At 39.3% G+C, this 13,387-nt stretch overlaps 1 protein-coding gene across 9 annotated transcripts in view; it reads left to right on the top strand.

The window, feature by feature from the left end:
* FIGN (fidgetin, microtubule severing factor) overlaps nt 1-13,387 on the top strand; it is a 104,773-nt gene that overhangs the window by 77,860 nt on the left and 13,526 nt on the right. For all 9 annotated transcript variants that reach the window (XR_011904364.1, XR_011904365.1, XM_072342261.1 and 6 more), the window contains one exon: nt 12,002-13,387. This exon is cut by the window's right edge. Coding sequence is in view for 7 of the 9 variants with exons in the window: in XM_072342258.1 (XP_072198359.1) it covers nt 12,002-13,387 (1,386 nt within the window). In the remaining 2 variants the exon portion in view is untranslated. The remainder of the gene's footprint in view (nt 1-12,001) is intronic.

Here is a 13,387-nt window from a genome sequence, read left to right as displayed (position 1 = left end):
AAAAAAAAAAAAAAAAAAGATATTGCAGTAAATCTCTGATCACAGCTACCCATTTCTACAGCTTAATTATGACACTACTAAATGTGAAAATCTATTCAGCGCTAGGAACACTTTTCACATTACATTCACGCTAAAGATTGGCTGTTAAGAGCTCATTACTGGTAGTTTTCTAAAGAGTGGTTTATTAAACACTGTTACCTAATAAGCATCTTTGGTGGTGCAAATTGCTGAAAACAGTAATGAGTCTGATTAGACTTCATTTCAATTACGACAGCTTGTCTCGCAAAAAAAAAAAAAAAAAAAAAAAAAAAAAAAGGACAGAAAAAGAATCTTTCCTTGATGCTTTGGAATCTGGCTACAAGGCATTACATGGTTGAAAAGGAAAATGCCACCTCTGTGTTTCCTTTCCACAGTTCAGTAATGAATAGAGAACTGTCCAAGTAGCCGTCCAATTTAATGCATTGCAAAACTAGATGGGCAGCATTGCAGGCACAATCCTGTTTGCTTAAGAATTCTACAAAGGCGTTTGAGTTAATATATCTAAATAGGGTCATATTTAGGTTTCCTCTGCTTCCCTTGTGTAAAAATATAAAGCCATAAGTAAGAGAAAAAATTAAAATGATTCACTCCTACCTGCTTTGCAGAGGTTATGCATTCCTTTGATTAGTGGAATCCACCTTTCAATTGTTATATCTGTAAATCTTTCACTTGCGATCACAAAACTCTTGCAGCTTTCACAGTACATCATAATTCAACCCATTTCTTTTTTTTTCTTTTTCTTTTTTTTTTTTTTCTTTTAACAATATAAACCAAGGGTAGTAAATTTGTGCTACCAATATTGAATGCCACAGTAAAGATTGTCTAGTTTCTGAACTTGGCTTTTTGCTGTCTCGTGTGTATATCTATATTAATGTTTAGCTTTCTTTAAGCGATTGCTGTATGTTCCTTGCACCTTCTGGAAGAGAAACTTTAATGACAAAAAAGGGAATTTAAGCTAATAGTTGATGGATATTTACCAACATTGTAATGTTTCTGTTGATAGCATATTGCTTTTTTAATATTAAATCAATTTGGATTTTATAATATTGTTTGAAATAAAATTGGATGGAGAGTTTTATAACTAAAATCTTGTCATAAAATATGACTGGAGAAATAGCAAAAGAGGGGTGCCGATAGAAGATGTGGTGCTGCTGAATGTGGTACGCTGGACTAGCGTGATAGTAACCAAAATTCATCCATTCCATTGACATAGGAAGGTGCTTATTCTATAAAGTTACCTTGTTAGACATAAGAAATGAATTAGGAATTGAGCTCATGCGGCAAATACCAGAACAGTCTGTCCATATTTTACTGAAACATTGCCTTGTGTACTTATATATATTTTACTTTTTTATTAAACACAACACAAAACCCAAATGCAGGTGAATGTTATTTGTATAATCAGCTAGTGCCTAAATTTAAAAATGTAAAGGAAAAGGTGGGGCACTTTTATCTCCTTCACAGTAAATCATCAACTTCAGTGGTTCTTCTTACTTCAAACCTGACAAGTGACAGGAGAATCAAACTCACGAATCTTGGAGTCTGGGCTTCTAATATTGACACCAAAAACCTTTTGGCTCTTTTTGTGAGGTTACCTTTCTACCTTCTCTTTGAAATTCTTACAGTTAGCGGTGATATATTGTATGTTGTTTGAAAGTACTCTCATGATGTGCATCATCAAACATCAAGTAAAATAGTACTTTTTGTTTTGTTTCAAACATCATACAAACACAAGTGCCGTTATTCAGCTATACAAATGTGTGCCTGTAGTGAGCTTTGAGATGCTAATCAGCGGAGCTTGACTTCTGTACCCTGAAGGAAATTTTAAAACTATTTCATTATTAGGTGAATACCTATACAATGAGAGTATGGACCAAAATTTCAGGAAAATGCTACATTTATTGTTACTTAAGCTATCAGCGGGGCTCGTCTAGTTATTGATATCATCATTGCAGGGCTTAGATTTTTGTTCTCTTGAAGGCTGTTTGCAGAGAGGGCTGAATCTGTGTGATAGCTGCAAAGGAATGTGACATTTTTATCAGCTAGGCTCTGTCATTTCTTTCTGTTTTTAAAGGCAGTGCTTTATTCCCTTCTACCCCTTGAAAAGCCTGCGCACTCTGTGACGTACAGTGTGCTTCAAGACCTGGCTCAACTTTTCCTGCTGCAGGATGAACTTTGCTCTTTTTAGGTCAGGAAAACCAACAAATCACCTGAGATGCTGGTTTATTTTCCCTCCCACTCTCTTCAATAATGAGGTGGAAATATCAGCATATATAGAGTTAAATTTCGCAGTCAAGGCATTCTTTCTCATGCTCATAAGTGTAAAATATTTAGATGTATACATACACATAGAGAGATTTCTGTATTTGTCTATAGAAAATTCCCTGCTCCTCCTCTTTCCCTTCCCTGGATAATTTCTCTGGTCAGTTTAACAGTCCAGAGAGTTCTTTTCAAATGCTCAGGAAACAATGCTGCTGGTCCCACACCAAGAGCAAGAAAAAAAAAAAAAAAAAGCTATATTCCGTTTTTCTGTAGCTAGTGCAGATACATTTTACTGAATGAGCAAGAAAGAATCTTTGGAATTTGTAGAATACAATAATTGAAAGGTTTAAGTGGGAAAAAGATTTAGCTGGGCTTAGTGTTTCCAGCATGTCAGGTCCTTGGTTATGCTCCTGCTTTTAATCTTGTTGCTGTGCGGCGGGGGAGCAGGAAGGAAGGCAGGGTCAGCTGCGCGTGCCGGGCCAGGGCTCTTCCCTGGAGCATGATGAGCTCGGCGCTGGTGGTGTGGCCAAGGTGTTCCCTGGCCTGGGGAGGAAACCGTGGCTCCCTCTGGTAACACAGAGCGTCTCACAGCATCTTGCTGAATCGTGTGTGTTGAGTTTGCTGTTGTTTTGTAATGGAATGAAGGAAGACGTACGTGGCTGACAATGCATCCTTTCATGTGAGGTATTAGGGTATTTTGGAAAGGTTGTGCACACCAGCACTGGCTGCCCTGTGTGCATATAGGAAATGCGTGTGGCTGTGTGGGCATGGTGGGGAGCGGGGCTGGCGGCTCTCCGGAGCGTTCTGCTCTAATCCCGGGCTGAAAGCAGTTTATCTTCATGCATCGTCTTGTATATAAGAAACAATGCTAAACCCACCAAAACTCATTTCATATGTAGCTTTTTTTCACAGCCTCCAGATCAAAGTTATTTTCTTCAGGCTGGACTAAATTATACGCAGGTCCCAGGAGTGAAGGACACTGAATTAATGCACTATGTCACCCAGTCCTGGCTATAGAATATTTTTATCCAAGTGTGAGACGCAACATCTCTTTACTATTTCATTAAAAATTAATGTGCAGATTGCCAAAAAGCAAAATGCATAAATAACAAACAAATTTTGTGCAGGCTTTGTGTGCTGTGGAGTCATCTTAAGAAGGATATATTTTTTTTTTCCCCTCAAGTATCAGATTACTTCTATATATAAATTTAATCAGTATTTGTTCTCATTTAGCTCATTAGCAGAGGTACTCTAATCTCAGTAAAGCATACCTTTCCTGCGCTGATGGGTCTTGGACTAAGCGCTTTAAGAGGAAAGTAGTGTTTGTGGCTACAGGCTGAGCACTGTTCTAGTGGCCCATGCACGTCTGCTTTCTCACTCTTGGTGGAGAGTATTGGGTCCAACCTGGCTACAGTTATTTGAAACTTCCTGAAACTGGTCTTTGCTTTCACATTTGTAAAAAAAAAAAAAAAAAAAAAAAAAAAAAAAATAAGGCTGATTATATAACTCTCTGGAATTAAACTTGCCTTGCTTTATATATGTATATATATATATGAAATACATTACATACGTAGGTATATTCTTAAATCGGGGTGACTGAAAAATAAATTGAAAGATATAACATAGTGGAATAAATGGAGATTCATACAGAGTGCTGCTGCTGTTAATTGGACAGAAATATATTTCAAATAACTCTTTCTTGTGTTTTAGAGGAAGATTATTTTCTAACGTTTTGGAACACCGTGACATAAAAAATAATTCAGCATCACCTAAACCTCCGTTTATTGCACACCCACTTCGTTCAAATAAAGTATGTCCCTTTATGGCAGTTTTAACCCCATTTATCCTCGTACACAAGTGCTCACCTGTTATTTACTCACATAAGAGAAGGTCGATACTGCAGAACAAGGGGAGTGCTCTGTTGTGACATAAGCCATACATATTCATTAGCTCTGCTGTCCCTCTGGACATGTGTGGTATGTTCTGATGATCTTCATTTGGCAAAAGGAAGTGAGCGTAAGAAGGAAATTGTCTTAATGGATTTATGATACGTGAAAAGAAGGGTCTTAAAATGCTTTATTTGCAGCGAGGAAGAAGATCGTAATTCTAAGTATAAATGGAAAAAAAAAAAAATGTTAAGGAAATTTCTGAGTCATGGTTAAGAACAGAAAAGGAAAAATAATAGATTCCAGTATTTCAAAATTACAATTTTCAGATAATAATTTTTTTGGCCAGAAGAGTTTAGTTCAGAATGTGAATGTTCCATGTTGGAAACTGATTCTTTTTGCTTCTCACTGACTTACTAAAACACGAGTTTGTTGTTCTGTGTTTCACCTGATGCAGCTGTTTACATGAGAAAAAAAGCAAAGCAGGGCATGCATCTGTATATATCTGCTCTGCTTATAAGGGTTTCTGTTACTTTCTTTCAAGGCAAATGTGCCTCTGCCTCCAATTCTGGAAAGGGAACCTGGAAAGAGAACCAAGGAGAAGACTGCTCCTACTAGTTTGTTCATTAAAAAGTGAATGTAATTTTGCTAAAAACTTTAGCTGGTTTTACTGGAAACTTGGGGTGAGTGCATAAGTGGGAGCAGAATCATGCTTGAGGTCTAAAGTGTTATTTTCTTGCAAATGTGCTTTAGTATCTGTGCGGGATGGTCAAACAACATTCCTTTATGACTATCTTATAGTGTAAATATTTTAATTCATAGGAACACTGCAGTTATCTTGCAGTAGTTATATTGATGCACAAGTTTACATAGGCATAAATTGCAGATTATGGTGGTATATTACATCTATGCAAAATATATTGCAAGTGTGTCCTGCGTACTGTAAAAAGGGGATGATTGGCTTTTGTTTAAGTTATCCTTACTTTTGTTTGCAGTTACTGCTCTTATGAATATTAATTGGCTCAGAAATTACTATTGCCTTCTTTGTTTGGTGATAACAAAATATGCTGGGCTGTTTAAAAGCAGTGTAGTGTTCAGAGATACTTGAAGGAAACAGCTTAAAAATGTAAAGCCTAGGAAGAAGTGTCTTAATATGTGAAAATAAAATTAATTGCAATTGTTTTCTTCCTTAGTGTGTTTTCTAGTTGGTTGAGAAAAGTGTTACCAGCAGATGAGTACAGTGAGGGCAGATTGATGTAGTAAAATATTTTAAGATATACTGAAATTTATCACAAATCAACTGTGTGTGTGGAAGGGTTCTGACACATACATGCATAAATGGCTTTATTTATGGTACACGATGGTAGAGCATCCATGTGGTTACCTTGTAGGTGTGGAGTGCATAACTGAGAATGCTTTTGTGCTGGTGGACTGCTGCCACAGAGCCACCACTGCCTCCAGCGGGCAGCATCCAGGGAAGTCCTGTGGGTGCCCTGTCCTTGCTGTTGCTGCTTGGGGGGCTGACAGATCTAGCCTGCTTCTGCTGGCTAAATATGAGAGTGCCATCTCTGGACCTAGATTTCCTCTGTGTGCTTGTTCTCCTTATTTCTGTTTCGTAAGGCTTTTGAAGCTGATGAATCTGCTAAAGGATGTTCAGCCAGAAATGGCTTTGTGATTATCAAAGGCACTGCTTTATGTAAATGGCAGGGAGGGGGCTTGGAAGGAGAGAACTCGTTTGCTGCAGATGTATTGTAATTTGCTGTCCTGAGGTGCGAAAGTGTGATTTAAAAGGAATAATCATTTGACAGTATTTAAATTAGATAATTGGGATGTATTACTTTGAGATTCCAAGTCTGGGGTTTTGTTCCTAACTGGTTCCACGCTCTCCTAAAATATCTTGCGTTTTTGTTACTGCTTTTATCTTTTAAGTGCTGTTGACATATATGTGATCCTCAATATTACTCGTGATTTAAGTGTTTTGTTTTAAAGATTGAAATGTTTTCACTGTCCCTGCTAGATGGGAATCATATTGTAAACACCCTGCCAACAGCTTGCTCCCACTCATGCGTGTGGCATGCGTAGGCTATGTATAATAAGAGGAAGACCAGACCCCCACCAAAAAATGCTGAGAGCACTTTCCAGGTCTGTTTTCGTGGGTTTGTGGTTGCCATTTGCTGCATAAAGCTTCCAAAGCTGACTCTGTAGAGCTGGGCAGCTCAGCTGGAGGCTCATCCTCCCACCAAATCCTTTGACGTCAAAGGAGATCCTCATGGACTGGAGCAGAGGTCTTCACTGAGTAATTAGAAAATAAATGTGGGAATCATTTTCTTTCTTTTTTTTTTTTTTCTCCTCTGCAAAACATAATTAGCTCAATCCACTCTTCAAAATCCCTCCTGTTTCCAATTAAGAGAGATCAGTTGCACTATCTTCAAATGGCTGAAATTATGCTTATTAATAAAAAATGGAGTGTAAAAGAAATGTTTTATCTTGAATTAATTTTTATTATTATGGGACATACGACAGTATACAGGCTTACAAAATATTATCAGATTTACTACAAACCCAGGGAGTTGTATGTCCTATGTCTTGCACAGTGCTTATGGCATGACTCATTCAACTATTTCCCATGCTTAAAGTGGACATTAAAATGTGGATGTAGGACCTGATCTTCCAGGTAATGACACCTTCAGCCCTCTCTTAAATTTGGGAAGTCCTGGCATGCTCCCACTGAAGCACCTCTGTGAATCAGTGGATGTTTATGAAGTACTGACCTCTCTATGTCCACAAGAAGCAATCTCTAGGCTAAAATCGTCATGTTTCATAGTGTAAATACTCAGTGTCTTGAATAACTGGAGGCAGAGCTGAAAGTAGCAGTTCAGTGGACAGGAACAGCTTTGGCTAAGTATGTAAGCAGTTTGAAATAATGAAGTTCCAGGTCCACTGACAAATCTAGAAGGAAGAAGCCTGGTGGCACTTGGAGCTGAGCATGTTTGTACCAGTGGCTACAGCAGTTCTCAGAAATACCTCATTCATTTGTTCACACTGCTTTGGGGTAGGTATCTCTTTTCCAAAGAGCTTTAAGCAGTTGCTTAGAGCATGTTTAACCACATCCCTGAAGTAAAGAACCTTCTTCAGCAGGTTTACTCACAAACCTGCAGATTTGTACCAGATAGGGCCTAAGACACTGCAGGGATGGACAGAGATGCAGTGAGACCATGACAGGAGAACTGCTTAGTTTTCCTCAGTTATGTTGAAGTATACATATACATGAAGGCATGTTATTATTTCTCTTCTGTAACAGATCTAATCCTGTGAGGGTCTGAGCATTTCCACCCAATACGAAGGACACCAGGGGTAGAGGAATCTTTGCATGCACAAAGTTGCTTTGTCCAGCAGGATTGAGCCCCTCTGGACATCCAGGCTGTGTAGGCTGCCACTTGTTTCTTTTTGCATTCAGACTTCAAAGTTGTTGTTATTTTCCTTACTTTGGCATTATTTCTTTTTGTTTTTACCCTTAAGTCTGAATTTGAAAGTGGTCTTCTGCCATATAGAATTATGCCTGCGAAGCTGATGAAGTACTATTTATTAGATTTTCCATTTTAAGGCTTAATGTACAAAATTAGAAGGGGAAAAAAGAATAGTCAAACACAGAGTTCAGAGTAATTGAATGATGAAATTGTTGACTGTAATTACTTTAAATGTAATTCATATAGCTCCAACTACAAGAATTATTGAGGAGAAATGCATAGCAGGGCTGTCAGGACAAGGAAAAATAGATACTGCTAAAAAAGCCTACAGTGCCTCTCCTATGTAATGTATTAAATTTATCTTAAAAGCAATTCTCTGATAACTGTGCACCTTTACTTAAAGAACAGAATCCTTTCCTTTTGCCTTTCATAGCTCATACCAGTGCAGTTTACACAGCCCAGTGTTGAGATCTAAGAGGATTCTTAAGTTAGCAAAATAATAATAATAATAAATCAATGCATTTAGCCTTCATTGCTTCTGGATTTTAGTGAGTTAGTAAGCAAATGTGCTATCTACAGGGTTGTGGGTTATGCCGGATTTTAAATGGTTCTATAACTAAATAAACCTCTAAGTTACTTACTTGATATGAGGTGTTTATATCATCATTAGAATACTTAACAAAAGAATTGCAGGAAGGTATGTCAGCTCAAGCAAAAGCAACTAATAAAATACAATTAAAAATGCACAGAGGAAGCGGCTGCAAATGCTAAGCAATCTGGGGGGAAAAGAAAGCATGTTTACATAACTAAAGGAACCTACAACTTTTTTTTCCTTTCCAAATCAGACATCTGACTCTTGTCAAACAATTATTTAGTCATTAAAAAAGGGAGTTAAACCTAACAAAGTTTGCTTCTTTTTCAATTAATATCAAATTGAGGAAATGCCTCTTTGTGCTCCTGGATAAAGACCATTCCAGTGGACAAAATGTAAATACGGATTTCTTCACTGCATACTAATGCAGAAAATATGCTTTTGGTTAACTATTAACCTATGCTTCCAAATAACACTAATGATGGCAATGTGCTGGAATAAATGCTCATGTTTCATGGGATGAGAACAATCCTGTTCTCTTAAGCTTATCTAATCAATGCCTAATCCTGCCTTTACACTCTTTGCTAAATGCATTGGTATTTAATATGCATCAATAAATAAACTTTAAATTATTGTGCAGTGAGCATATCCAAAGATAGCGTGACAATGTGAATCTACTGGTCTATCTACCAATTATTCCAAATAAAGAACACCGATGATGTGGTTTCCTCCCACCTTTTATAATGGATAGTTCAGATTTTTTGACATTCTTTTGCAGCCTTATAACAAAGTAAATAATTTAATCTTATGCAAATACAATTCAAAGAATTAAATTTTTGAACCAGCTAAACAGATGTTCCCACTAAGAGATGGAATTATTTTATTTAAAACCCATTGAAATCTATTCTAAAGGAACAGATCAATTGGTGGAATTGTTAAGTATTTGTAGAAGGTATTTTGAAAAGCTTGCTAAGTGGTAGTATATGATGTATGTTGTTACGCGCTGACCTACTGTATTACCTCTTTAAATAGTCTTCCTTTTACAAGCTGTTAAGACAATGTGCCAAAAGCGTATTCATTAACTACAGTACAAGTACCAGCTCAATCAAATTGTCTGCTGCATCTGTGCCTGCTTTGCCTTCCTTTTCTAAAGTTTCACTGCTGCTTTAGTACATTCCTTGCTAAGAGTCTTTCTCATGGTATCCATTCATTAGTAACTAGTTGAAGCACCAAGCTGCTCAAGTTCTTGTGCAGGTCTGTAACAGAAGCTGGTTTTGGTAACCTTAGAAGCCTCAAATCAGAGAACGTGGATAGAGTTTTTTGGTTTGTTTGCTTGTTTGTAATAGGACTAATGTGCCTGTATGTCTGTTCGGCAGTTCTGCATTACCAGAACATTAATATTCTTCCTGTTTTAAAAGGCTTGAAGTAAATCCTCTGACAGTAGAAGAATTTTAGATACTGATTACTTGCAATTGGCTCTTGGTGATTTGTTCTTCAGATTTCCAGCTGAATTTAACAAAGTATGATTTCTGAAAGACCTTGATGGTTTCTCATTAAAATAGCATTTTTTCCTTGTGAGCACAATTTCTATAATTTCACCCAATTTCATGATACATTTACCCCCTCGAAAGGCAGTGGTTGAAACATCAGAAACAATTAGCAGAAAAGATTATATTAATTCTAAATGAAAGAAATAAATCTGCCAAAAAACTCAGTCTCAAAACTGCATTTGTCAAAAACGCTTCTCTGAATTAACTGTTAGAGGGTAACTGTATAATTGTTAACAGACGTTTTTCTCAAGTTGTCAAAGTGTTTGAAAAATGAGGGAGAAAGAGAACACTCAGAAAAAAAAAAAATCCCCAAGTAATCAATGGCATGCTCGTGTGGACTGAGGCTTGCAGTAGTTGTACTAATAAAATGCGAGGCACAATTAGACGTACTTTGGAGTTTGGGGTCTAAATTTAACTGATCTGGCAATCTGCAAATACGTGAATCCAAAAATAAAAATGAAGAATCCAAATGCAAATGAGTGCAACTGCAATAAAGTGTAATTGCAAATGAATCTGTTGCTTTATTCGTTTATTGTGTAATTACTGCAATTCTTCCCACCTTGTTTTCAGTATTTCTTAATCATTAAGTTGGAAGCATGACAGCAGTGCCAGCCCTGGAATGATTCTCTTTGACTAAAACCTTGTAAATTAACACAATTAGCACAGCATCATCCTGCTAATTAACTTCCAGTGTCTGGTGCAGTGGTTTTGCAAACAAGGAAGAGGGAGTCAGAAGGGAATAAACATGCCATTCTGTTACCAAACTGTGTGCTGTGTTAGGTTTAGCTCAGCGAGGCTAAGCTGGCCATGTCAGATGCCAGAGTCAGGCAATGAAGAGCTAAAGGGATTGGGGAGAGAAACAGGAGGGGGTAGGAGCTGTCAAAAGAGGCTGCAGTAATTCAGAGGGGAGCTAGTGCCACAGATGCTTCATTTCGACTAGGCCTCTTCCTTATCAGGGAATCTGTGCCAGAGGGCACAAGACTGTTTGCAAAAATCACTTTTGGTAATACGAGAGAGATTAAGGAGGTCTATTTGATACAGCTGTAGGAAAATCAGCAATGTTCCTACCATGCATAGGTAAGAGTCGGAGGGGGTTATCTTAACGCCTGTAAATTGCTCTTACTATGCTCAGTGGATTACTGGGAGAGCTAATAATGCACATCACATTATTTGCAAGATTAATTGTTTTAAAATGGTAGTTGCATCCTGTAATTTATTTATTTTTTTTATGTTGGTAGTGGGTTTTTTTTTGATAGCCAGTTCTGTAAGCCGTAGAACTTTTAGGGACTTACCTTTGTTTCTTTTTCTCCTTTTTTTTTTTTTTTTTTTTTTTTTTTTTTTTTTTTTTTTTTAATTCAACCCTCTTTCTTTGTACCCTGGAGGCTGCGAGGCAGGGGGGGTGGGTGGAAAAAAGAGAGAGCAAGCAAGGAGACCGATAGACAAGTCATGCTTGTTTTTTTTTCCAGAGCCTCAACAACAGAACTGAGAGGCAGAAAGGAGCCAGTTGTAATTCATACCGAGTTGTAGGCTTTGTGTGATGAAAGCGACGGAGCGCTGCCTGGGAGATTGCTTTGCTGCACTCCACGAAGCAGATTTGAAACTGTCGTGGACCACTTTAGATGAGAGTTGGATTATGGAATGACCTGCTATGTCTGTGTCATATTGTTCTGCGCAGGGTGCATTATACTGTGCTAACTAGGTGTTCAGTACCAAATAAGAGAGGTATCCTAGATGTGATCTGTCAGCTGTGTCTCGTATTTTTATATTGGTTAAAATATAAAACTGAAACAGCGACAAGAGAGGACAGAGCAGTTGGATGCTTTGTGTGTTAAAAACAAATCTAAGCTCAGAGTATTTAAAATACCAAATCTTAATTTGAGAAATCTGGCATCGTGTGTATGTGTGTAAATATATATGTATATATTTAAACTAACAAATACCGCCACATAATTGACAAATAAATGTGTGCGTGTGCCAATTAAGAAAAAAAAAAAAAAAAAAGCCAACCAAACAGAAAAAACCCAATAATCTGACTGTGCTGCTTCACTGGGGCACTGCATTTTGTTTTGTAAAGGATTTGTGATGTTAAGTACAGCACTTCAGATTGCTGGAGAAGTTTACAGGCAGCACATTTAAGAACTCTTTTAAAATGCTTTGGAAAAAGCCTGAGCTTGCTGCTAACTTTGTTTTCTCTTGATACCCTAGGCTTGAAGATGCAGTGGACGCCGGAGCATGCCCAGTGGCCAGAACAGCACTTTGATATCACCTCCACCACTCGGTCCCCTGCCCACAAGGTGGAAGCATACCGGGGGCACCTGCAGCGCACCTACCAGTATGCCTGGGCAAATGATGACATCTCAGCTCTGACTGCCTCTAATCTCTTGAAAAAGTATGCAGAAAAATACTCTGGTATTTTGGAGGGCCCAGCTGAACGGCCTATTCTCAGCAATTACACAGAAGCTCCCTCGGGGCTGGTGAACGGACGGAAGAATGAAAGTGAGCCCTGGCAGCCTTCGCTGAATTCGGAGAGCGTGTATCCCATGAATTGCGTACCAGATGTCATCACTGCCAGCAAAGCCGGCGTGAGCACGGCCCTCCCTCCAGCAGACGTGTCAGCCAGCATCGGGAGTTCACCTGGAGTGGCCAGTAACCTGGCTGAACCTAGCTACTCCAGCAGCACCTGCGGAAGTCACACTGTTCCCAGTCTTCATTCAGGGCTCCCATCTCAGGAATACGCCGCGGGATACAATGGCTCCTACTTGCATACCAGTTACAGTGGCCAACCAGCACCTGCACTTCCATCCCCTCATCCGTCCCCCCTGCATAGCTCGGGGCTTTTACAGCCCCCACCACCGCCGCCGCCACCAGCCCTGGTCCCTGGCTACAACGGGACCTCAAACCTCTCCAGTTACAGCTATCCATCTGCCACTTATCCTCCTCAAACTGCCGTTGGCCCTGGGTACAGCCCTGGGGGTGCCCCGCCACCCTCGGCCTACCTGCCATCAGGAATCCCTGCTCCAACCCCTCTGCCCCCTACTACTGTCCCCAGCTACTCCTACCAGGGCCATGGTCTGACGCCCATTGCGCCGTCTGCCCTCACCAACAGTTCAGCCAGCTCTCTCAAAAGGAAAGCTTTCTACATGGCAGGGCAAGGAGAAATGGACTCCAGTTATGGAAATTACAGCTATGGCCAACAGAGATCTACACAGAGTCCCATGTATCGAATGCCCGACAACAGCATTTCAAATGCAAACAGGGGGAATGGATTTGACAGAAGTGCTGAAACATCATCCTTAGCATTTAAGCCAACAAAGCAGCTAATGTCCTCTGAACAGCAAAGGAAATTCAGCAGCCAGTCCAGCAGGGCTCTCACACCCCCATCCTATAGTACTGCTAAAAACTCGCTGGGTTCAAGATCGAGTGACTCGTTTGGGAAGTATACCTCCCCAGTAATGAATGAGCATGGTGATGAGCACAGGCAGCTCCTCTCTCACCCAATGCAAGGCCCGGGACTTCGTGCAGCTACCTCATCCAACCACTCTGTGGACGAGCAACTGAAGAATACTGACACACACCTCATTGACCTTGTTA

The sequence above is a fragment of the Excalfactoria chinensis genome, chromosome 7, assembly GCF_039878825.1.
Source record: "Excalfactoria chinensis isolate bCotChi1 chromosome 7, bCotChi1.hap2, whole genome shotgun sequence".
In the NCBI taxonomy this organism is placed as follows: Eukaryota; Metazoa; Chordata; class Aves; order Galliformes; family Phasianidae; genus Excalfactoria; species Excalfactoria chinensis.
The sequence above is the reverse complement of the archived record's forward strand: the minus strand, read 5'-3'. Positions and strand labels throughout refer to the sequence as shown.